The sequence below is a fragment of the Notolepis coatsorum genome (assembly GCF_963971535.1).
Source record: "Notolepis coatsorum genome assembly, chromosome: 16".
Classification (NCBI taxonomy): Eukaryota; Metazoa; Chordata; class Actinopteri; order Aulopiformes; family Paralepididae; genus Notolepis; species Notolepis coatsorum.
In genome coordinates this window covers 60,282,554-60,306,810 of record NC_140180.1, presented here as the reverse complement: position 1 = coordinate 60,306,810, position 24,257 = coordinate 60,282,554, and the positions used below count along the sequence as shown (strand labels likewise).

Here is a 24,257-nt window from a genome sequence, read left to right as displayed (position 1 = left end):
GGGGGTAAACGATGGTGCCAGCCTGCTCACTGTCTCGTAGCCTTGGGCGAAAGCGGGCATGTTTGGGCAAGTCCTGGCGGTAGCTTTCAAGTCAGCTCGAGGGGGGTATGGCGCTGGCGCCTAGGGGTCGCTTCCAATAGGAGAACGAATATTATGGTCTGTCCTGCTACCAGGTAAAGGGATATTCCGTATATATTGTACAAGGAATATACAGGGGATATCAAACGATATGCAGATATTATACATGGGATCTCAGGCAATAGATATATATATTCGGTTTAATCTGACCCTTTGTAACAGCCGCCCCCTAATTAGTCCCACCTAATTAGCTAAGCAGGGACAGATTAACCGCACTGTCCACTACTCAATGTCTGTGAGGGGTCGGTCAGTTCACAAAGTCAGGGGTCATGGTCGTCATTAGGCGAGTCGGGGAGCCTTGGCGACTCGATCAGCCTCGCCACGGGTCGGTTGTAGATCCGCCCTTGGCCGAGCACTTCTGCCACTCTGACCTTTCCGTCGGCACCAGTGGTCACTTTGCTTACGCGGCCGGCCGGCCACGCAGCTCGGGGTGGTGACTGGTCTGTGGTCATGACGACTGGACGGGATGAAGGGGGGCTTAGGAGGAAGCGGGCCTGAGACTGCTTTGATCTGGGCTTGGCTGTGCTTTCTCCTCCTCCGTCTGTTTCTCTTGTTCGCTCTGTACCCCGTGTGAGGAGGGGCCGGTCACGGCCGCACGGTCAAGGAGTCGCTTGGGGTGCTGGGTTCGAGGTCAGCTACGTCTGAAGCGCAGCTGAGGGGGGTGGAGTTCCGAACTCCCTCTGGTACCCACGGTTCTCTCACGGGCCTCTCGCTTAATTTCAATAGCCTCTGCTGTACGGGGGAGAGGCCGGTGTCTTCTTCTTTTTTTTTTGATCAAATATTTTTATTTTCTTTTCTTTTTTCCAACATGAAACAAAACATATCACAATACAACAACAACAATACATAAAAAGACTTACTCAACACCACATGACAAGACAACTACTGATACAACTGTACAGTGATCATCCTAACATGGACACTCGCTCATTCTCTTCCCCCCCCCCCCCCCTCCCCCCGCTCACCCCAGGACCTCAACATGAGTCACACTCATAATACATCACAATACATCACTCAGCGCAAAAAAAAAAAAACAAGAATCTAAAAAAAACATTTCCAAACTTATATGCGTTCCCTCAACTTTGCCACTGTAGCCAACCAAATTACGATATCAGATTCCCTAACCCCTATAACACGTGCCGTGGATATCTCCAAATAGATCACGTCAAGGTAGGTGAGAAACCATACCTTTGGACAGAGTCTATCTGGATGAAACCAACGTGAGGCAATCAATTTTTTTGCGGCTGTGAGGCCGGCCAAAATTAGTTTTTTCACCTGTATAGAGGTCGGTAATTTAGAGAGATCATTCAGTAATAGTACAGAAGGAGATACAGGTATGGTTAGAGAGAAAATGTCTGAGAGCTGATATGTAACATTTTCCCAAAAAATCACAACAGGAGGGCATTCCCAGTACATATGCATAAATGTACCTGTGGCGCCACTTGGACACAAGGTACACAGAGAGTCAGGTCTGAGACCCATTGAATTCAATCGTCTAGGGGTTAAATAAGTCCTGTGAATAAAATTCAGATGAATCTGTTGGTGATCTGGGTTGTGTGAGGATAACCGAACATTTTCCCAGACTGCATCCCAATCAAAATCTACATCCAACTCCGGAACATCCTTTCTCCAAATCGTATCCAGGGGGAGCTCTTTATACGAGGTCATGAGTAAATGGCGATAAAAGTCAGAGACAAAGCCTCTCGATGTCTCCTTGTCATAAAAGAACTTGTGAAAGCGGTGATGCACTAGTGGAGCATCCCATGGCACGCCATGAGCCTTCAGAGCTGCTCTTATTTGTAAATAAAAGAAAAAGGAGGTTCCGGGGAGATCATATCCGTTGGATATATCCTGGAAAGATCGGAGGCCAGAGTTATCAAAGATATCCCCCAATGTGTGGATACCTTTCTTTTCCCATCTAGGGTACCTAATAGGTTGTTGTTCAATAAGGAGAAGATTGTTATTAAATAGAGGGGAATGCGTGTGCCATTGATGGCGGTTTGTCCCCACTTTCTGAGTGTCACGCCAAGTTTGGATCACATGTGTGATTAAAGGGCCAAATCTTAATTTACATTGTTTAATTGATATGTTGGTATACACAATATCCTGAAGTCTATATGGGGACACCAACTTCTCCTCCAATGGTCGCCAAGATACAGCTGCTTGAGCATCAAACCAAGTGATCAAAGGTCTCAGAGAGAAAGCCTGAAAATAATATTTAAAGTCTGGAAATGCTAAGCCCCCATCGAGTTTACTCCTTTGGGCAGTTGATCTCTTCAAGCGCGGGCGTTTATTGTTCCAAACGAATTTATACGAGGCAGAGTGCAATTTCTGCCAGTAACCAACAGGAGGAGGTAACGGGAGCATGGAGCTGATAAAGTTAATTCTGGGTAAAATATTCATTTTAATTATTGACGCACGGGCCTGTAATGAATTTTTTAATTTGGACCATCTGTTAAAGTCATTCGTAATCCTGTCACCCAAGCTGGAGTAATTATACCTTACCGTCTGGCCTATAGTGGGGAATATTTCAATCCCGAGACATTTAAAGTGCTCCACCATAAGCATGTTTGCCGGTAAGATGGTAGCCTTCGCAGGCTCATTAAGTGGAAGAAAAGCAGATTTTGGCCAGTTGATCTTAAAGCCGGACAGGCTGCCGAATTCATCTATCACGCCGAGCAGATGAGGTAGAGAGATGGAGGGATTTTGCATAAACAGGAGTACATCATCTGCGTATAAGCTAATATGATGATGTGTGCCCTGAATTGAAATAGGAGACATAATTTGGGATTGTCTTATGTATTGAGCTAGGGGTTCGAGGGATAAAGCGAAGAGTCCGGGACTAAGAGGACAACCCTGTCTAGAAGAACGCGAGACAGAGAAGAGTGGCGAACAGAACTTTCCCGTTAAGATCATGGCCGAAGGCTCAGTGTATAATACTTTGATCATATGAATGAAACCCTCACCCAACCCCATCCTTCTGAGAACTGCCCATAAGTAAGACCACTCCAATCTGTCAAATGCCTTCATTGCGTCCAAGGATATGACCGCTGTAGGGGCTGCAATATCCTTGCTGGCATTGATCACGTGCAGTAACCGTCTGATGTTGTCAGTAACCAGGCGGCCTCTTATGAAGCCGGTCTGATCAGGGTGAACTAGAGATGTCATGTGCTTTTGAAGTCTGGTGGCTAGAACCTTGGCATATAGCTTAAGATCGGCTCCGAGGAGACTTAGGGGCCTGTAGCTGCCACATTCGGTGGGGTCCTTATCCTTCTTGAGTAAAACAGATATAAGCGCCATATTGACATCTCTAGAAAAATTGCCCTCTTTGATTGGTGGCCGGTGTCTTCTTCTGTCACTCTGGAGTGGAGGCAGCTAGTGGCTGCTGTTCGGTTGAGAGATTTAGCGAGGGGGCCTTGTAGTGTCCACCCTAGGCGGGTCTCGACTGCTGCAGGACAGCCTCGGGTTCCGGTATGGACCCGGTCTATCGGGACGATGAGGTCTGCATGGTCGGAGCCTATCAGCAGGGTCGGGGTGGCGCCGTCTATGAGCGGGATAGGTAGTTGACGCAGGTGCGCACACTTATCCATCAGCTGTGGGATGGGGTAGGTGTACTGTGATAGTCCTATTTCTTGGCTGGTGAAAGCATTTGTAATCCTATACCGTCGCTCTGGCTGCCCGCTTGCTGCGATAGTGAAGGAGACATTCTCGCCCTTTATCGTCTTTAAATCTCTTCTTATTGTCCGAATCGTCATTTGGTTCTCGCTCCCCCGCAGTCCCAGCTGGGCCGCAGCGGACGCGAGCAGAAGGGTCTTCTCTGACCCGTCATCAAGGACGGCGTAAGTGTCCATGACTTTGTCCCCGTGGTAAGCGACGGGCCCACTCTGTTGTCCTGGGTGACGCTTGTTGATGTCGTGCAGGACCTCCAGGTGGGTGCCACCGCACCTGCTGCACTTTTTCTTCAGACGGCACTCAGCTGCTAGGTGGCTGCGCGCGCAGCGGAAGCAGCGGCGGTGGTCCTTGACCCACTGGCTCACATCATCCGTGGTCAGCTTCTTGAAATCTTCGCACTGATGGAGCCGATGTTCTCCCTCACAGTACTGGCACTCGATCTTCCACTGGTCCTCTTTCGTCGAGGGGGTGTTGTGGTTGGAGTGCTGCGGTACTGCTTCGGCTTGGTGCATAACAGTCACCGATCTTCTTCCATCATTTATTCTCCTGGGTCCCTCTCTGGAGCTTGGCGTGCTCCGCCCGAAGGTGTCCAGTCGTAAGCTGCTGACCTCTCTCGCCAGGAAGTCGGCCAGGTCAAGGAGGGATGGCTCGGGGCCGTCGGGGTCGCGGTAGTCCCTCTGCCGCCGAAAGCGCTCCTGTCTTGCGGGTGGCAGCTTCTCCAAAATCCTCTCAACGTTAGAGTTGGCGTATAGCTCATGCCTGCCCTTCTCCCGTTGCGCTCCCAGCATCCCCACCAGGGACTGCACTTTGATTGACAGGTCGTCTAGTGAGCGATTGTCTGTGGCTGGGGGTAGGCGGTCAATATGCCTTATCTCTTCTATTACGTAATCCCATATACGTCCATATCTCTGGTCCAGCGCCGCTAGGGCCGCTGTGTATGGTGTCGAAGAGGTGGCATAGGCCAGCGCTATATTGTGCGCTCGCGGTACTTTCAGGTGCTTCAGTAATATTGCATACTTGTGGCGTTCACCAGCGACATCCACCATCATTGTCTCTAAGCACATCCGGAGCTCCGTGTACTGTGCTCGACTCTCATAGGCGAAGTCGGGAAATGACGGCGTGGCAATGTATGATGTCATGGATGACTGGCACATCGGTGAGCGTTGGGGGAGAGGCCTCCTAGGCGAGTCTCCTCTTGCGTGTCGTCTTGGGCTGGTACTTGGTGGGTACCGAAGGTCGGGTACCCAGGTGCTGTTCCTCGGGGCTGACGGTGCGTCAAACTCACCCGTGAGTTGAGTCGGGGGTTTGTAGCGCAGGGCCTCAGGGCTGACTTCTGGGCTGTACTGGACCTCCTGGTCCTGAGTACGTTGCTGCTGGTCGGGGCTGTACTGGGCCTCCTGGGCCAGAGCACGTTGCTGCTGGTCGGCTTGACACTCCTCTTCCTCCTCCTCCTCTTCCTCTGCTAGGACCTGGAGTCTACTGTTCAGTCTCTCGGCGTGGTTCGGTTCTGTACCCCGGTTGCTAGGTCTCGTATGGACCGGCTGGGGAGGGGGTTTGGAGACGTGGACAGGATCCTCCTGTAGGCGGGGTCCCGGGTCGCTTCGTCGGGTAGGGGAATGTGTCCTAGACCCATGTCTCGACGATCTCTGGGAGCTCCGTGCGGAGTGAGGGGGTGTCGCCATGGCAACCAGTTTGTCCATCAGCTCCGCCTGCAGCCGGTCGCGCTCTGCCTCGCGGCGGGCATGGGCTGCGTCGCGCGCTGCTTCGCGCTGGGCATTGGCGGCGTCGCGCTGCGCATTGGCGCTGGCCTGGGCAGCGTCGCGCTGTGCGTTGGCGACGTCGCGCTGGGCATTGGCGCTGGCATGGGTGGCGTGGAGCTGTGCATTTGCGACGTCGGCACGGCTTCTCTCGACGTCGCGCTGGGCATTGGCGCTGGCATGGGCGGCGTGGAGTTGTGCATTTGTGACGTCGGCGCGGCTTCTCTCGATGTTCTCTTCTGTCTGGAGGCGTCTGGTCTCCAGTCTTATTCGGTCGTCCTCGCTCCTTTGTTGCGCCTGGAAGCGCTCTCGCTCACCTGCGTAATGTTCGCGCTCGCACGTCTGTTGCGCTTGAAGTCGATCGCGTTCGGTGGAGGCTGCCAGGGTGGCGATGAGTGCTTGCGCCAGCATCTTGTCCGCCTCGCTGGGGGAAGACGCCGTTCGGGGCGATCGGCTCCCGGCAGTACTGGTTGGAGACCCGTTCGCCTGTTGCGTACCGAGGAGATCCATCTCCTGGGTGCGCGTCTCTTTGGGGTTGTCTTCCTCCCGGGGCTGATCGGGGGCTATTTCTTCGGTATTGTCTGGGGGTAAAGTCGTGTCAGTTCCCTCCTGGTCCCCACCGTGAGCTTGGTCAGTTACATTAGCACCCACTAGGGCCTCTGTGGTCGGGGTAACCTGGTTGTTAAGGTCAGACATAATTTTACTTTCCACTTTTACCGTGTTTACCGTTCCTTTAAAGCTAGGTATTGGACTGACAGAGTATGCCTCTAGATAGGGAGGTGGCTGCCGTCTGCGCTGCGGGCGATCTAGCTTAGGAGAACCGTTTGTGGAGTGTTCGTCATCGGCCATGTCAATATTAATATTATATTAATATTACGCTAATTATTATCTCGGCTATCGAAGGACCAATTGTAACTGAGGGGTACAATTCCCTGACTGTATTAATCAAGTACTGATATCATTAAATCACTACCGTCTATGTACTCCTGGCCAATACTGTACATAAGTATTATTAGATTAGAACACTCCCACAATAACACGGTTTTCCACACAAAATACTCGTTTACAATATTTATTACATAAAGGGGATTATATTACATTACTTTGGTCAATTGCGCTTATAAGGCAAATAGAATGTGCATAGGCAAATCAATAGTAAATGTTAAGGATTATCTCTGGTACTCTGGGATAGGGGTGTACTACCGGTTGTAAGCCAGCAGAGGGGGGCAAAGCTCTAGGAATGTCAATGGTCCACGGAGCTGTAGCAAGACACCTGGAGACGGTGTATTTACTCCCTGCGTCAGCGGGGAAAGCAGCCTGGTAATCCCAGGGTGCGCTCCGCGCAGATGAAGGTGGAAGCCGTGGGGTCTCCGGTACGACGGAGACGGGCTTGAGTGATGTTCCCACGGGCACGTGGGTCCCACAGCAGTGGGTGTAGACGGTTCTCTGCTTCCAGCGGCTTAGTGAAGAATGAAGAATAATAATCCTTGCCGGAGAAGTGGCACTGCGGGCGGGGTGTAAATCCCCCGTGGTGCTGCTGCTCCGGTGTAGATATCCTCTCCGGTGCGGTAGTGCACGGTTAAACTTGACGTTACTATACTATTAGCACGGGCAATAAGTGCTCTATGTCGACGCACAATTACTCACTCCACGTGGTCTTTGACTCGTAATGAAGGTTTACTAATGAAATAGAGAACGATACGACAAACAGACGTATTTAGGATAACACGAGACTATCTTGGGGCGATGCGAGCCCTGCTCTGCCCACGTTGCGTAGTGGGTGAGACGTTGCTTGGGTAACTGAACCAGACTGAACTGAAGGCGAACTGAAAAGGAACTGCAAGGGGGGTTTTGTATTCGCCGCGCTATATTTATATGTGCGGGGGGTAAACGATGGTGCCAGCCTGCTCACTGTCTCGTAGCCTTGGGCGAAAGCGGGCATGTTTGGGCAAGTCCTGGCGGTAGCTTTCAAGTCAGCTCGAGGGGGGTATGGCGCTGGCGCCTAGGGGTCGCTTCCAATAGGAGAACGAATATTATGGTCTGTCCTGCTACCAGGTAAAGGGATATTCCGTATATATTGTACAAGGAATATACAGGGGATATCAAACGATATGCAGATATTATACATGGGATCTCAGGCAATAGATATATATATTCGGTTTAATCTGACCCTTTGTAACAGGTAGGTTTGTCACATTCATTATATTTCACCACCAGAGGGTCCTGTCTCCCATATTTTGGTATTTAAATGTCCAGAATTGGGGTCAGAGTTCACCTACATTGTCATCTTTGGAGTGAAACAGCTGAACTTGAGGTCAGAGGACTTTATGTGTTTTTCATGTCCATTTGTAAATATTCCGCTCCTCAGTATTCTTCTTCTAGGCTTTTACACAATTGGTTTAATTATAATGAAACAATTATTACCCTTAAAAAGTGTGAAGGGATAGCTATAGTTTAGATTGTTGTTAGCTAGCTAACTAGTTGTTAGATGGCTGTTAGCCTTGATGCTATCAAGACATTCCAGTTGGGGTTGGTCGTCACATTTTCTTTGGGGTTGGTTGTCACATGTGTGTAGGCTATTATTGTTAGGCCGATTTATTGTGTTCTTATTTCTTTATATAGGATGGCCTAAAGATGTGTTTTCCTGTTTATGTTCATGTTAAGATGCATTAAGTTATGTATTTGTCAACTTGTCAATGCAATTAAACCTTCAAATTTAGTTCTGCCTTGTCTTCTTTTTAAGATTTTTCCCATTAAAACACATGGTGACAACCATCCCCATGATGGGGTTGGTTGTCACAATGTGTCAGAGTGTCTTTGATAGGTGATTAACTCTTTGTTACAATATGTTGGAAAATGAGAGGGATACACATTTCAAGCCAACATCTTTTTTTTTAAAGATACATTTTTTGGCGTTTTATCGCTTTATTTCTACTGGGCAGTCCAGTAGGGAGAGACAGAGGAGGAATGGGAGACAGAGTGGGGGGAAGACATTCGGCAAATAACGCCGGGTTCGGGAGTCGAACCCGGGTCGGCCGTGTCGCGGCTAAGCGCGCTATATGGTTCGCCACTGGGGCGCCCCTCAAGCCAACATCTTAAGCTTCAATTTAATGTAGGAATGACTATTGAAAGATGTTTTGATGCTGAGACGCACATGCATATACATACCTGAGATACACACTCACACAGGGGGCAGAGACACACATGGATACGAGACACACACAAGAGGTGGGATTACAGTCACATACCTGAGAGATGCACACACACACACGTATGAGACATACACACATACTTACGTGATACACGTACCCACATACACATATCTGAGACACACATTCATACATGCTCTCACGCACACCTACATATATCTGAGACGCATCCTCTCACGTGCAATATGGAGAAAGATGGCATCCCGATAGAAGATGCAGCACATACCTGCTTGCAGGTAGATCGGTCTACATATAACGTATGTGCATCAGGGATATATATGCACAATGTATAGTAATGTTTTTTTTTTGGTAAGTGCTTTTTTAATTTCCATGTCAGTTATTAATGTGTTTGTTGTTACAAAAAAGAAAAAGACGAATCTTGGATGTTGCATATTATGCTGTGGAAATATGTATTTTGAATATTGGAAAGATTTGTGCAAAATTATCAAAAAAAAAAGAAAGATGTTTTAATGATGAGCAATTCACACTAGAGTAAAAAGTGTGACAACTATCTCCGTTCTCCCCTACACTACTATACAATATACAATTTACAATTTTAACTCTGTCATTTTTATACTTAATGTATCTAAACTATACTATACAATACCTCCTTCCTTTAAAGTGACTTTTCCATTATTTAAAGTGACATTTAAAAAAAAAAAAAAACGGTTGCAGCATGAGTGTTGTGTGTGTGTGTGTGTGTGTGTGTGTGTGTGTGTGTGTGTGTGTGTGTGTGTGTGTGTGTGTGTGTGTGTGTGTGTGTGTGTGTGTGTGTGTGTGTGTGTGCATGCTCATGTATACTTGTGAGTGGAGAGTTCAGTGCCATTGAAAAGAGCCATTGAAAGAGTTATGGCCTAAAAACGGAGGGAAAAGAGACAAAACTGAAATGCACGACGTTAACCTTCTGTAGTGGTAGTGAAAGGGTTAAGTGTTTTCCTCGTAATGGATTCTTCAGATCATAAGGAGATTGAATTTTTGTTGGAGTGAAGTGTATAATATCTAACTCAGCCTTCTGAAAACCACTGGGGCATTTTACTTTCACTAACACTACGTGCCCCGCATGACTAACTTCGGAATTCAGTTGGGTGCACTTGTTCTCATCTCACGGGTGCTGTGTGAATTTGAATGGCTTGCAGTAGAAGAGTACTACAGTAATGGTATTACATGAGATACAGTTCGAATAAGTGTGTTTTTATTTTGCGGCAGAAGATCAAGTAGGTTTCAGCTGTGGGAAGTTCAATGTACCACCACCTGGGCCAGGACAGAGAATTACATACAGAGAGTCCCATGGTCAAGCAGCAAACGAAATTCAGGGGTCACAAAACCCAAAAAGTTTTGATCCACATCACAGCATGCAGGCAAAAGGGTCACTCATTTCCAACGGTCGTCCAGCATTTTGAAACGGCTGATAGGCAGCATTACTTGTGAACCGGCCATTATGAATTGAAAATGGGGGACCCTGATGTAAACAAGACAAAAGTCTTTCTCTGGTCTGCATCCCCTTAACAATTTTGTGTATTGAGCCGTACTGTATTGTACCCATTCTGCAATCTGTTAATAATGTTTTCAATCAATCAATCAAACCTGTGAACCAGCTTTTTTCAAGAAACAAATGATGGCAGAATTGGAAATGCTGGGGGGCTGTGGTTTTGTGTTGGAAATGGGTAAACCTTTTGCCTGCATGTTGTGGTGTGGATTAAAACTGTTTAGTTGTGTGACTCTGTTTGCTTTCTGGTTCCCTCTGAAGCCGTCCGCGTGAACATTAAAGGCAACCAACTTGTGTTCAGCCTTTCGTTCAGCGTTTCTCTGATTGGCCACACGGCCACGTGACCGCGCTGCCGCTCTGTGTGTTGTTGCGCCGCCCGCGGCAGCGGCCGTCTTCCGTTGTAGAAGCCCTTTCAATGACAGAGCTCTCATATTTTGTGAATGCATAAACTATATCTTAAATTATGGCTATGTGTCTAATATGGCCGTCGCAATGACTTGTTTTGTTTACATCAGGGTGAACGCTGTTGTATTCGCAAATATGAGAGCCAGCAATACGCAGCTCCAGTTAACCTAATTTATACCGTAATGAATCATTAAAAAAATATACCGTTAACTGGAATATGTTGTTTCTTTACACATATGTTGGATTATGTAATTGGTTTGTCATGACAAAACAATAAAAATCGCTACTTTACATCAGGGTGAAGTGAACGCTGTTACGCTGCCACCACCCACTTCAATGACAGAGCTCTCATATTTGCGAATGCATAAACTATATCTTAAATTATGGCTATGTGTCTAATATGGCTGTTGCGAAGTCATTGATAAGCGACAGCCATATTAGACACATAGCCATAATTTAAGATATAGTTTATGTATTCGCAAAATATGAGAGCTCTGTCATTGAAAGGGCTTCTACAACGGAAGACGGCCGCTGCTGCTGGAGCTGGACCGAGTCAAGCCGGCGGCGGCGCACGGAAGCCGGGGAGAAACCACCGCATCGCCCCGCTGGCGCTTCACAATGTGCAGTTTCTAGTTAATCAATCAGCAGCCTCGCGAAATAACATTATACATTATATAACGTTACAATGTACAGTTTCTAGTTAATCAGTCAGCAGCCTCCACAGCCTCCAGCCTCGCGAAATAACATTATACATTATATAACGTTACAATGTACAGTTTCTAGTTAATCAGTCAGCAGCCTCCACTGACGAGTGAAGCGTGTAGTTGTTTTGATAAATGCGTTGTGTATTCGCGCGATTCGATTCGGACAAAGATTACAGCTCCGCGCTTCATTCATTTCATTTGGGACCTCTGCCGCTCGTCTGCCGCGCTCGCGGCAAAAGGGGGCGGGGGGTCGTGGCCAATCAGAGAAAAGCTGAACACAAGTTGGTTGCCTTTAATGTTCACGCAACCCGTCCAGAACACCTGTAGCCTTTCTCCAACGCGTTTGTGTTTCCGTGTCTCTGATTGGCCAGGTCATGTGACATGTACGCCCAATCGTGGGACCGCAAGTTTCTACACTGGTTAAGCTTAGGCGCTCTTTTGAAGTTGGTTAAGGTTAGAGTTTGTCTTAGAGCAGGGCGATAGAACGCCTGCCCTGATTCCAAACTCCAAACTTCGAAAGAGTCGCCTAAGCTTAACCAGTGATAAACTAGGCGTTAGGTAGTTTGCAGGCTGTTCGACCCGGAAATAGGCGCAGAACTTGCCGTCCCACGATTGGCGCACATGTCACATGACCTGGCAAATCAGAGCGCAAAACGGGAACCCGGAAACACGGACGCGTTGAAGAAAAGCTACACGCGTCCAGAACACCATAAGTAAGCTTTGCATCGTCTACTATTGACAAGTATATCATTGTAAAAAAATTCAAACTACCCCTTTAATGTGCTTATGATTATTATATACTTTATGAGTGAGTGGTTTTCTGTATTTCTGTCCTTTTCTATTTTGTTTAGGTAAGCTCACCAAGACAAATGTCGATATGGCAATGAAGCATTGAATCTTGAATCAGATTAAACCAATTATACAAAGAAAAAAAAATGGTTGAGACCAATTTCTTAAATTTTCTTGCAGATATTCAAGAGTGTTATGAAGTGACCTTGCAGCTTAACACAGGACAGAACTTGGTGAAAGAAGAAGGCACACAGGATGCATGGGAGGTAAGAGGAACAGCCTGGTGCCTGGAAAGTGGCCTCAGCGTTTGTTTATGTTGTGTGTGCGTTGGTTTCATATGTACAGCGGCTTGTTTTGCTACACGTGGCACAGGTTACATAGCAGCCAGCAACCCACAGCAGCAAAACACATGGTCTCATTAACGTCCATCTCACACGAACATGAAAACATTATGGTAAGTGCAGTCCATGATTTTATTTTAAAACAGAGAGAGAGAAAGGCAGAGTGAGGAAGGGTAGTGGGCTCTCGGGGAGAGAAAGTTGGAGCAAGGGACACACAGGGACGATGAAAGAAAGGCAGACAAACACAGATGCATTAGTCATTACGTGTGCTGCTTTTTTCCGCCATGTGTTCATCAGTGGGCTGCTCTGATGAAATCACCCCGGCCTTTCATTATTACACGTGTTGGCAGGCACATGGTCACTTGGAATATTTATAGAGGGGTGCAGGAACAGAGAACCACTCCAGTCCTTCTGTGTGTGTGTGTGTGTGTGTGTGTGTGTGTGTGTGTGTGTGTGTGTGTGTGTGTGTGTGTGTGTGTGTGTGTGTGTGTGTGTGTGTGTGTGTGTGTGTGTGTGTGTGTGTGTGTGTGTGTGTGTGTGTGTGTGTGTGTGTGTGTGTGTGTGTGTGTGTGTGTGTGTGTGTGTGTGTGTGTGTGTGTGTGTGTGTGTGTGTGGTTTATGCAAATTAATCCTTAATACAAAGAGCCATATAAATCTGTAGGTTTTGAGATGAAATCTCATTTCGATTGTCAGATTGATTTATTTTGCACATAATCTCACACGCATCCAAAAACAGTTTAGCACACATTCATTTAATTTGACTACTGAGAGTGAATGAGTTTGAATAATGGCCACCAGTCATCGGGAACTTTGAATCCTTGTGTTGTGAGTAGGGATGCACCGATCCGACTTTTTCAGTCCCGATACCGATACCTGGCTTTGGGTATCGGCCGATACCGAGTACCGATCCGATACCCATTGTTCAATTAATAAACTGTATGCCTCACTGTGTGGAAGAGACTGGGATCATTATTTTGTGCAAGGCAACATCAGGCTTGACTTAAAACATTACTTTCCTAACTTAGTGAAACAAAATGTAACAAATTAACACATGGATATAAATGTACTGAATTGTTATTTCTTATTTTATTTCTTATTATATTATTGTAAAAAAAAAAGATCCGATATATATATATATATATATATATTTCTTTACCGATACCTGATCCAGCTATTTTAATCATATCGGGGCCGATATCCGATATCAATATCAGTTCGGTGCATCCCTAGTTGTGAGATGAAACAAATCCAATGCCTTGTTTTATAGGGACTGTATCCGTGTATCATTCTATCATCCGATTTTGAATCAGAAACCAGAAAACCGAAATACCAAAATAACAACCTGTTATTTGATTGTTCGTTTACTAATCCAAAATCAGAAAACCAACGCTGTTTTGATTTTGTTCTGAAGTTAAAAATAGAACAAACATTAGAAAATGGGATATTTTGTTGTCTTAGATTTAGTCATTTAACATTTCTGATTTGTTGTGACCATGAAGTTACTGTAGGTAGACGTTTCTCCCCACGTGCGCCTGTGAGAAGGTCACTAAGGGAAGGTCTTTTTCCAAGTGGATCTTGGTAAACTGAGCCCATGACGGAACACAGGCAGATCATTGTTCGCAGAGTTCACACAGCGAGCGAGTGGATGTATTGATTAATGTAGACTAACCATGTTCCATGACACAACAATGTTGCGTACAGATGGCCTGTTCCCGCTGATAGTTAAATGAAAACGTATGGCTCATCAAGATTTGAGCGAGTTTGCAAGATGCCCAATATGTTAACAGTTTGGAGGCCCACGCTCAGAACGAGACTGCAGCAAAGTCGTACATTTATATTAAATGTGTGCTTCTTACCGTGTTTTAGTCTGTATGAAATAATTATTAAGTGGTCATAAGTCCGCTTTTGCTCAATAATGCTTTGGAACATTGCGTGGCTGGGCTCAAATGTTTTGGATACAGAACTGGAAAGGGCTGTGATCAGTTCAATATACGAGGTAATTTATAAAAATTGTCATTCATTCATTCATTCATTCATTCATTCATTCATTCATTCATTCATTCATTCATTCGGTCCAGGTCAAACATAACCGACGGTCAGGAGGGGTCAATAAAAGTGTGTTCAGTTTGACATTTGCTGATGTTAAAATGTTAAATGACAACATTTAAGACAACAAAATATCCCATTTTCTCATGTTCTATTCATTCAGAACAAAATCAAAACAACAAAAATTTTTTTTTCTGATTTGTATACGAACAATGAAATAACAGGTTTTCTATTTTGGATTCTGAATCAGATATGAAATGATCAAATTATACACGGATTGGACTGCTACCTTATAATTTTATTGAGCTCAATGCCCCATAGCACTCCAATACAAACTTGTTATAACACAGATATACCTATATTCAAAGATGCGTTGAATTTACAAAACAGACCAAGCCAATAAAATCACCTAACCTGAATTATAACCCAATCCTTTCCCAGGCACCTGCATAAAATCCAAAGCAAATGAAAAGAATACCCAATGTGTCAATATAGGCCAACCAGTATTTTGCCTAAATTAACTAGCCTACTTTTTCTCCAATATTGCACACACAAAGACATAAGTAGGCCTGAAGCTAATAGCAATATATGGTAGCCTACAGCAAGGATTATGTGATAAACTACGAATGTGGGTGCTGCATGCCTGGACATATCTTCATCTAGGTAGCCCGTTATGCTTCATGCATAACAGCAGAGCACACAGTCTCTAACTTTACTTCATACAAAACGGTAGGCTAGGCATGGGACATTTACTGAGTTTTCAGCACAATGAATGCCTTACCTAGTGCAGAAGAAGGTGCCACTTTTTACCGCTGTCATATCGATGTCCACTATTTTATGTTACAATGATTGCAGTCAGATCACCCTTGATGCAGCAGAGCCTGTAGCACACAATAATGTAATAACTCCGGACTTAACTTAATTGAAACATTTTATAAAACCCAATAATGTAATAACTTAACCAATAATGTAATGAAATGCCTTGAATGGTATTGTATTACAAATGTTAAGGATAATGTAATTACATTATTGGGAATGTATTTCATTTTCAGGTTGACTGAAAATTAAACTCCCCGCAACACTCTGATAGAACAGAACAGCTGAGCTGTGATAGAAATCATAAGAGTCTTGATTTTTCAAGCAAACACACAGAGCATTATCTGCACCTGTCATGTTTATAAAAAAAAATCATATCCACCTGCTGATGATTGGAAGAGGAGCCTTCAGTTGTACCTTGTGTTTCTATTTACTTTCGCTTTTAAAAGCTTGTCAGTCATCCGTGTTCCCTCGCCTCAAGCCGTTGTATTATTCGGTTGCATCCAATTTGACTTTATGAAGTGGATTATTGCTAATTCATCATACATACTCTGAAATCAAATCCGTGAAGTTTTGCACAAGATAATTGAAAGCTGCAGTAGAAAGAGATGTTGAAGTGAGAGATGTTTTCTGTGTGTGCAGTGTGCACGTGTGGTTATTTTGTATAGACAAATGTTTTATTAAATTTACAGAAAACATACTATATCATGATATATATCGTTATTGAGATATGAAATTCCCCATATTGTGACAAAAGATTTTGTCCATATTGCACAGCCCTAGTCACAGACATCAGGAAGTCATGGCATGCAAAGGTTATGCAACCAAATACTAAACCTATTTTACATAATCATCTTTCTAGGTGCCTTGAAATAGGGGGACTGCATCGTGTTAAAAACCTTTGAATTGTCAATCCATTACGTATACAAATACCCTTTAACAAAAGCTACAAATCTGTATTTTATAGTATAGAGCCAAAAGTATAGAGCCAAAAGAATAAAAACTGCACTATCCCAAAGAGTATGGAGGGCACTGTATGTGGTAGAGACAGGAATGGATTTAATTCAGGGCCTGATTCTCATTTCAACTTAAGTAAAAAAGTCTGACTTAAAGGAATAGTTCACTTTCAAAACTGACTTTTCGGCATTGGTTACTCAACCCCCATGTCACAATTGAGTACCTCAGACAAAGAACCATATACAGTACTGTAACTCCATTCAATGTTTTCAGACGAACAATGATTTCATTATCTAAGAATGGTAAGTTAAGATTATTGTGTTCATTCATAGTTCAAGACAGTAGCGGCTGAGTACTTACTGGTGATATATCACATTCACACTCCAAGTGATTTGGATTGATTTAACAACTGCAAATACATGGGCTGTCCAAAAAAACATCAAAACGGTCTTATGGATTTCAGTGCAAGGGTTCAATTCATAATTTTTAAATGCACATAATATTCAGTTAGAAACATCTTAGAGAAAACTTCAGTGAAGTGTGTAGCTAGTACTGGAAGTATTTTCAATGAAGCTCCATCTAGTGGCCGAAAGTGATTGATCGTTCAGACAATTTCTCATTTGATTGTGGTTGTGTTATGAGTGCCATTTAATCGCCAAAAATACCACGTTTTATCAGACCAAGTACAAGTACTCACATTTGAGTAGTTGCCGATACAGAGTACCAACACGAGTTCTTCAAATAATATAAATGATATAAAATAATATATAATAAAAACTTTAAATGTTGTCTTTCCCTGAACAAACATGGCACTGAGTGAGTAGGCGCTCATGTCGACATGATGCACAACTATTTTGGACTTCACACGTTACTTTCTATAGATCTGACTGATTCACATGCCTTCAAGCGACATTGTACTATTGTACTTATTTTATGCCTATTCTTAAGTCTGCATGTTTACATTGCACTACTTTTATTGTCTTTTATACCTATTCTTTTGTCTGAAATGTATGCCATTTTTATTTTGTCAATTTGTGTGCTGATATTATGCCTATGTTCCTTATATACTTGCTGTGGTGCACTCTGGACTGTGGTCCATGTGTGAAGAGTACTATATAGATAGTTATTAATATTTATTATTGTTATATTGTAGAAATGTGTGAATTGAAATGTCTGTAAAGTCTCGACGACATTGAAAATGAGGGTGACCTCAATTGTAATCTTGAGAATAAATAAAGGTTGATGATTAGATTCGATTCTTTAATGACCACCCAGCCAGGCTGGTGGAATTTGTTTTCAGTGCAGTTACAGCATTGTTCCAACATAGAACATATAACATCAGTTACAATACATACATACTACATGCAGTTAAATACATAGATACATAATTACAAAGATCACCAGCAGCTGGAAGATATGGTGTGCTGGGTGAGTGGGGTCAGAGATCATTTTTCTTGCTCTTCTTATTGTACTTTGGCGGTGGAGTGATTTGAGTGATGGGAGGGGGGTGCGGATTATTTTGGAGGATTTATTGATTATTCTTTGCAGTTTGTGAATGAATGTCCAGACTGCTGTACCAAACTGTTATGGAGAAGGTGAGGATGCTTTGAATGATGGCCTGGTAAAAACGGAGCAGGAGATTATTTCTGATTCTGTATTTTTTGAGCTGGCGGAGGAAGAAGAGCCTTTGATTGGCTTTTTTGTGGATGTGGTCTGTGCTGGTTTTCCATTTGAGGTTGTTGCTTATGTGGGTGCCAAGAAATTTGAAGGAGTCTGTGGTGATTATGGGTTTGCCGGAGATGGATATGCTGTGCATTACCATTTAATGACAGAGCTGCTTGGACTGAGAGATTTTTAAAAGCATTTTATAGGCTTAAGAATTAATATTATAATTATAATATTAACATTGATCTTAAATAAATTCATGAGGGAATACATAGAATAAATGTGCATGTCATTTAGACAAATATCACTTACAAATGGTGCCTTTAAAGAAGGCAACATTATATAATTTTTCCTTCTGAAGTTTACTAAAAGTTTGTTGGTCTTAGTGATGTTAATCTGTAAACAGTTCACTCCTCACTAACTCCACTCTACAGACTCTGCTACCAGTTCCCTGTAGGCTCTGTCATCACCACTAGTGATGTAGCCCACAACTGACGTATGACATACTTGCATGAACCATTACCACATCTGAGAATGTCTGTAGATGACAGAAGGCAGTGTTGTGTTGAAAATTCAAGATGTGAGATCACATGGACTGGCAGAACTGGCAACACGTGACTTTAATACCCATGTATTAACACTGTCAGTGTGTGTGAATGAATGAATGAATGAAAACTTTATTTAACAGATTGCAGAATGGGTACAATACAGTATGGCTCAATACACAAAATTGTTAAGGGGATGCAGACCAGAGAAAGACATTTGTCTTGTTTACATCAGGGTCCCCCATTTTCAATTCATATTGAATTGTGTGTGTGTGTGTGTGTTGTGTATTGGGTTTTATTTGATTATATTAAATGTTTTACTTATTATCGAACAAAATTATCGAATATTGGGAAATTATTACATTACTACAGGGCTAGTATTAAACCTCTTCAAAACGGAGACATTTTGTCCTGATGTTGCTGAAGGCAGAGTGCGTGCTAGCAGGAAGTGTTAGCCAAACTTTGAGTCGTGTTCCCAGCTAAGTTTTTCAGTTCTGCTGAATTCTCATCTGGGCTGTTTCTTTGTCGTCTTTCTGCTGGGGCAGTATACATTTTCTATTTGGGCCTCATGGCCTAGCTGAGGTTTTTAGTTTTTTGTAAAGTCTTTTTCCATGCAGTCATTTGGGTGCAATCTGGGGCATCTTCCTGTCAGGTGCCTCTGCCAGGCAGTCTATCACAATGTCACAGCATGGTAAATCAAATCTACCTGTTTTAGTAAAGGAAACACACAATATTACTTTCTTTGATATTTATTAGTCAAAAGTTAGAACATTGCACTACAATAGACTAGACCTGTTCGCTGTATTCGTCAGACTCTGTGTGCGCGCGCATCAAGTTGGAAAAAGGAGCGTAATCCTGGTCAGAACGACGGGGCAGACTACAATATATTTGCATTTGTTAGCCATGCTAGCGATCTATATATGTATATATCGGATGTATATATATTTTTTTATGATCTTTTTGTTTCTTACACAATCATCATAAATGTCTTGATGAATTGAAAATGGGGGACCCTGATGTAAACAAGACGAAAGTATTTTTCTGGTTTGCATCCTCTTAGCAGTTGTTTGTATTGAGCCGTACTGTATCGTACCCATTCTGCAATCTGTTAATACAGTTTTCAATCAATCAATCTAAACAATCAATCCATGCCAAAGCTAGATATTTAAAAGGTGAAAGACTCACACTCAGCAAAATGGCAAAATGACATCCAGCCATTTTAGTTTGAAACAACTTTTATTCGGGGGAGTGTCATGGTTTATCCATTGGCTCGAACACAGTATCAGACAGGGATCAGATGCCGAACCACAGCTGTTTTACACACAACTTCATTAGCCTTATAAGGACATTGTGGGTGTGTCTGTCTGTATGCAAATGATTGAGCGTGAACGTGCATTTGAGTTTAAGAATGAGTGGGATTCATCATGCAAGACACCTGGGTAAGCACAGATTTGGACGTTAAGAAAGGCTTGATGAATGTGGCGGTGGCTTTTCTTATTGTTATCTTAACAGACAGGTTAAGCAAGAATATAAGAAAAATAATAAGAGTATTGTTGAATGAGGCCCAATGTCAGCAATCCCCAATGACCCAATGAAAGCTGTTGAAAACACGGGCGCACACCAGTCTGTCCGATTTACGACTGCCTTTTTGAGTTCGTAAATCCTACATAAATCCTACAACGAATTTACAATACGAAGCCGTTTGAGAATGCCAAATACGTACGTAAATCAAGTTACGAAGGAATTCCTGGGTAACTTTTACGTATGTAAAAGTTGTATGTAAAAAAAAAAAATTAGAATGAGGACTAATGTCTGTATGCCTAAGAGCTGCCTCTACCTCCTGTACTGCATGTCTTGGGTTCCATTTCCTACCTCTAGTTGAATTTGGGACCAAGTTACTAACTAATGTATCTTTGCTCCCTGATAACAACTCTGTTCTCACTTTCGCAACTAATTCCTCTGTTAGACTAATTACTAGTAGCTGAAGAATGCCTTTCCCATACAATACCACACTATTACGATACTGAGGAACTCCTAGCCATTCCTAATGTACGAATTAACTAAATATACAAATTAACCAATCTCTCAAGCCTTTCCACCTTTGATATTGATACACTAATCTTATATACTGATTATCATAATACTGATAATGATAGGGCTGGGTTAAAAAATTCTGAATCGATCTTCATTTGAATTAGCGATTAATTATCGATTCATAAAATATATATATATATATATATACAGTATATATATTTGTATCCCCTAATTTAGCCAATTCCCGTCCTGGTCGTTGCACGCATTGCCATCCCGGTCCTAAAATACCTCCATTGGCTTCCTGTCTCCCACCGGATCAACTACAAAATACTGGTCTTCACCTACAAAGCCCTTCACCAACCCTCTCTGTCCCTCAGATCCACCTCAGCCTCCCTTCTGTCCACCCCCAAGTCCAACCTTTGCAGCTTCTCCCCCAGAGTCCCTCACAGTTCTCCAATCCCGCCTCAAGACCCAGCTCTTCTCCATTGCATTCTCCTAGCCCCCAATCCATCCTTATGTGATTGTGTTATGTTTATCTGTTGCTTGTCTCACTACCCCCGCCCCAGAGTCTAAAGCGACTGAGTTCTAGAAAACCACTATTTTATTATTATTATTATTATTATTATTATTATTATTATTATTATTATTATTATTATTATTATTATTATTATTATTATTATTATTATTATTATTATTATTATTATTATTATTATTATTTCTATTAACTCATTCAGCGCTGGGGATTTTCCTCATCCTGCTCTAACTAGGCCACGCTTTAAAGATAGGGGTGCGTCACCTTGTTTGTAGAGCTATATCTTCTATATTATAGCTATGGATACAATACTATGGTCATTTGACAGTAACTATCTTCTGTCCAAGATGCAAAAAAGAATAAATGTTTTCATGTATACGTTTGCGCGTTATCCCGTGGTGAATATAAGTATAGTTTCGGAGTGATCCGGGCTAATTCCTGGAAAGCTGAGTTATAACCTGTTAAGCCTTAAGGTCCCCCTATAGGGGACTTTTCTTTTCTTTATTATAAATCGATCAATAGAGACCGTATTAGATCCCCAATTATTATATCATTGGAAAGCCACACTCATTGGCTACAACCTTGTGCAAAGATTTTCGAGATCGCCAAATGATTGACGGAGCTAGAGCCCCGGGAGTCGGGGGTGGTAACAGGGGCGTATTTGGCACGGGGGACTTGGGAATGGGTCCCCCCCATTTTTTCAGAATGCAGTTAATGTCCCCCCCCCGTCTGACTACCTGTATGCAAAGAGTAGTAGATGGGGGTCGCATTTGCACGGGCCAAGTACCCACTCGCTAAAGTACTCGTCTTTGCATAATAATAGCTCGGGTCGTCCCCTCAGCCGAGGTGTGTGTTAAAATACGTCATCACATACGGTATAAAGAGAGATAAGATAAGACATTCAGTGCTATGTCCGACTCCTACCTGCGTGCAGCAACAACGAGATGGCACCGTCGCCCAAGAGGAGAAAGCTACTTCTTCAAAGCAAACTAAGTTTTGCTACGCTGTCGCCCGGAGCTAAACCAGCAGCAGTGACGACACCACCACGAAACAGGAAGGCAAGTAACAACATTTTAGCAGATTTTCTTTTTTTAATATAGGCCTAATGTATTTGTCCAGATTGACTATATAGCTATAGCTATTTGCCTGTTTGTTTCTCTTGAAAATAATCGTGGTTCATAAGTCCATGATTGATTGATTGATTGAAAAGTTTATTAACAGATTGCAGAATGGGTACAGTACAGTACAGCTCAATACATAAATTGTTAAGAGGATGCAGACCTGAGAAAGACTTTCGTCTTGTTTCCATCAGGGTCCCCCATTTTCAATTCATCATATGACACACACGACATACAGATAGACAGTACTGCTACATCTATACATTTATGACATACCAGATTTTCAAATACAGTACTGTTTAAGGGGTCTGCATCCCCTTAACAATTGTGTGTATTGAGCCGTACTGTATTGTACCCATTCTGCAATCTGTTAATACAATTTCCAATCAATCAATCAATAATGGGAATGGAACACTGGTGCATTAATGTTTTATTAATGTACGCTGTCCCCATGGTTCAAATAAATAAAGTTAGTAAACCTATACCCGTGTTCTAATGGTTTCTCTCTTTTTGGGTTTGTTTATTCTGCAGGAGGATGCAAATACGGCTTCTGAAAGCACACAGACAGTGCCTGTAAACGTAGATGCACAGCTGCAGCGTGCACTATCCCCACCACTGAATGACAGAAATTATGTAAGTAACAATAATATCTTAACAAAATACATATTTGACTGTGTAGTGGATGGTTGGATAGATGCTGGATAGACACAGAGCTCCCTGCCCCCTCCCCTCAGGTTTGGTGTGTGAACGATGTCATGGTCTGATTACCGGTACTCAGGCCGAGCACTCACACCAAACCTGTGAATGTGATGGGTTGCATTCCATTCCCAATAGCCTGTTTACAGAGTCCATCAGCAAGACATAGTCATTTGCAAACAAGATACAAACTCATTGTAATCATCCTGACAAAATAATGATGAATTGAAAATGGGGGACCCTGATGTAAACAAGACTAAATTCTTTCTCTGGTCTGCATCCCCTTAACAATTGTGTGTATTGAGCCGTACTGTATTGTACCCATTCTGCAATCTGTTAATACAATTTCCAATCAATCAATCAATAATGGGAATGGAACACTGGTGCATTAATGTTTTATTAATGTACGCTGTCCCCATGGTTCAAATAAATAAAGTTAGTAAACCTATACCCGTGTTCTAATGGTTTCTCTCTTTTTGGGTTTGTTTATTCTGCAGGAGGATGCAAATACGGCTTCTGAAAGCACACAGACAGTGCCTGTAAACGTAGATGCACAGCTGCAGCGTGCACTATCCCCACCACTGAATGACAGAAATTATGTAAGTAACAATAATGTCTTAACAAAATACATATTTGACTGTGTAGTGGATGGTTGGATAGATGCTGGATAGACACAGAGCTCCCTGCCCCCTCCCCTCAGGTTTGGTGTGTGAACGATGTCATGGTCTGATTACCGGTACTCAGGCCGAGCACAGATTCTACACATCCGGCTTCAACATGGAAGGTCGCATTTTACGTAGCTCCCGTAACCAACGCAACAGCCAACGCAACAGAGCAACAACAAAGTACTTTGCGCATTTTCTACTTTCCCTCCTGTGGATTATGGATTTGTACCTGAATTCACAACTCAAGCAGCAACTCCGGACAGAAGTGGAGGGTAGCGAAAACGTAAATCAACAGTCCCATTGCGACTTCTACTTGTTAACGGGCACGGAGAGGAAACATCCACCCTTCGGAGCCTCGGCGATCCACGCAGTACTTACTGCAAATCCGGAACGAAAGAAATTACCCCCGGCAGGCAAGTGTAATAAGAGATCAATGTTTTTATTATATCTGCTCATGTCGGGTGACATACATCAGAACCCTGGTCCCGTAATGACACGGAACCAGAGACTACAGCAAGAAGCGATGGAGGTTCCCATCGCGACCAACAGCATCAACAACGCAACCTGTGGCTACATCTACTGCGCGGACGGCAACGCTTCCCCAATGACGCCGCAGCAGACGAGCACACGTGAGGCAGTGACGAGAGGAGGTGAACCGAGGGTCGAAACCATGACGACCATC

General features: G+C 43.5%; 1 protein-coding gene across 1 annotated transcript in view; it reads left to right on the top strand.

Annotated features, from left to right (window-relative positions):
* Window positions 1-24,257, top strand: part of dlg3 (discs, large homolog 3) — a 304,684-nt gene that overhangs the window by 24,021 nt on the left and 256,406 nt on the right. The window contains 1 exon segment of the mRNA XM_084332164.1: window positions 12,341-12,426. Coding sequence (XP_084188290.1) covers window positions 12,341-12,426 — 86 coding nt within the window.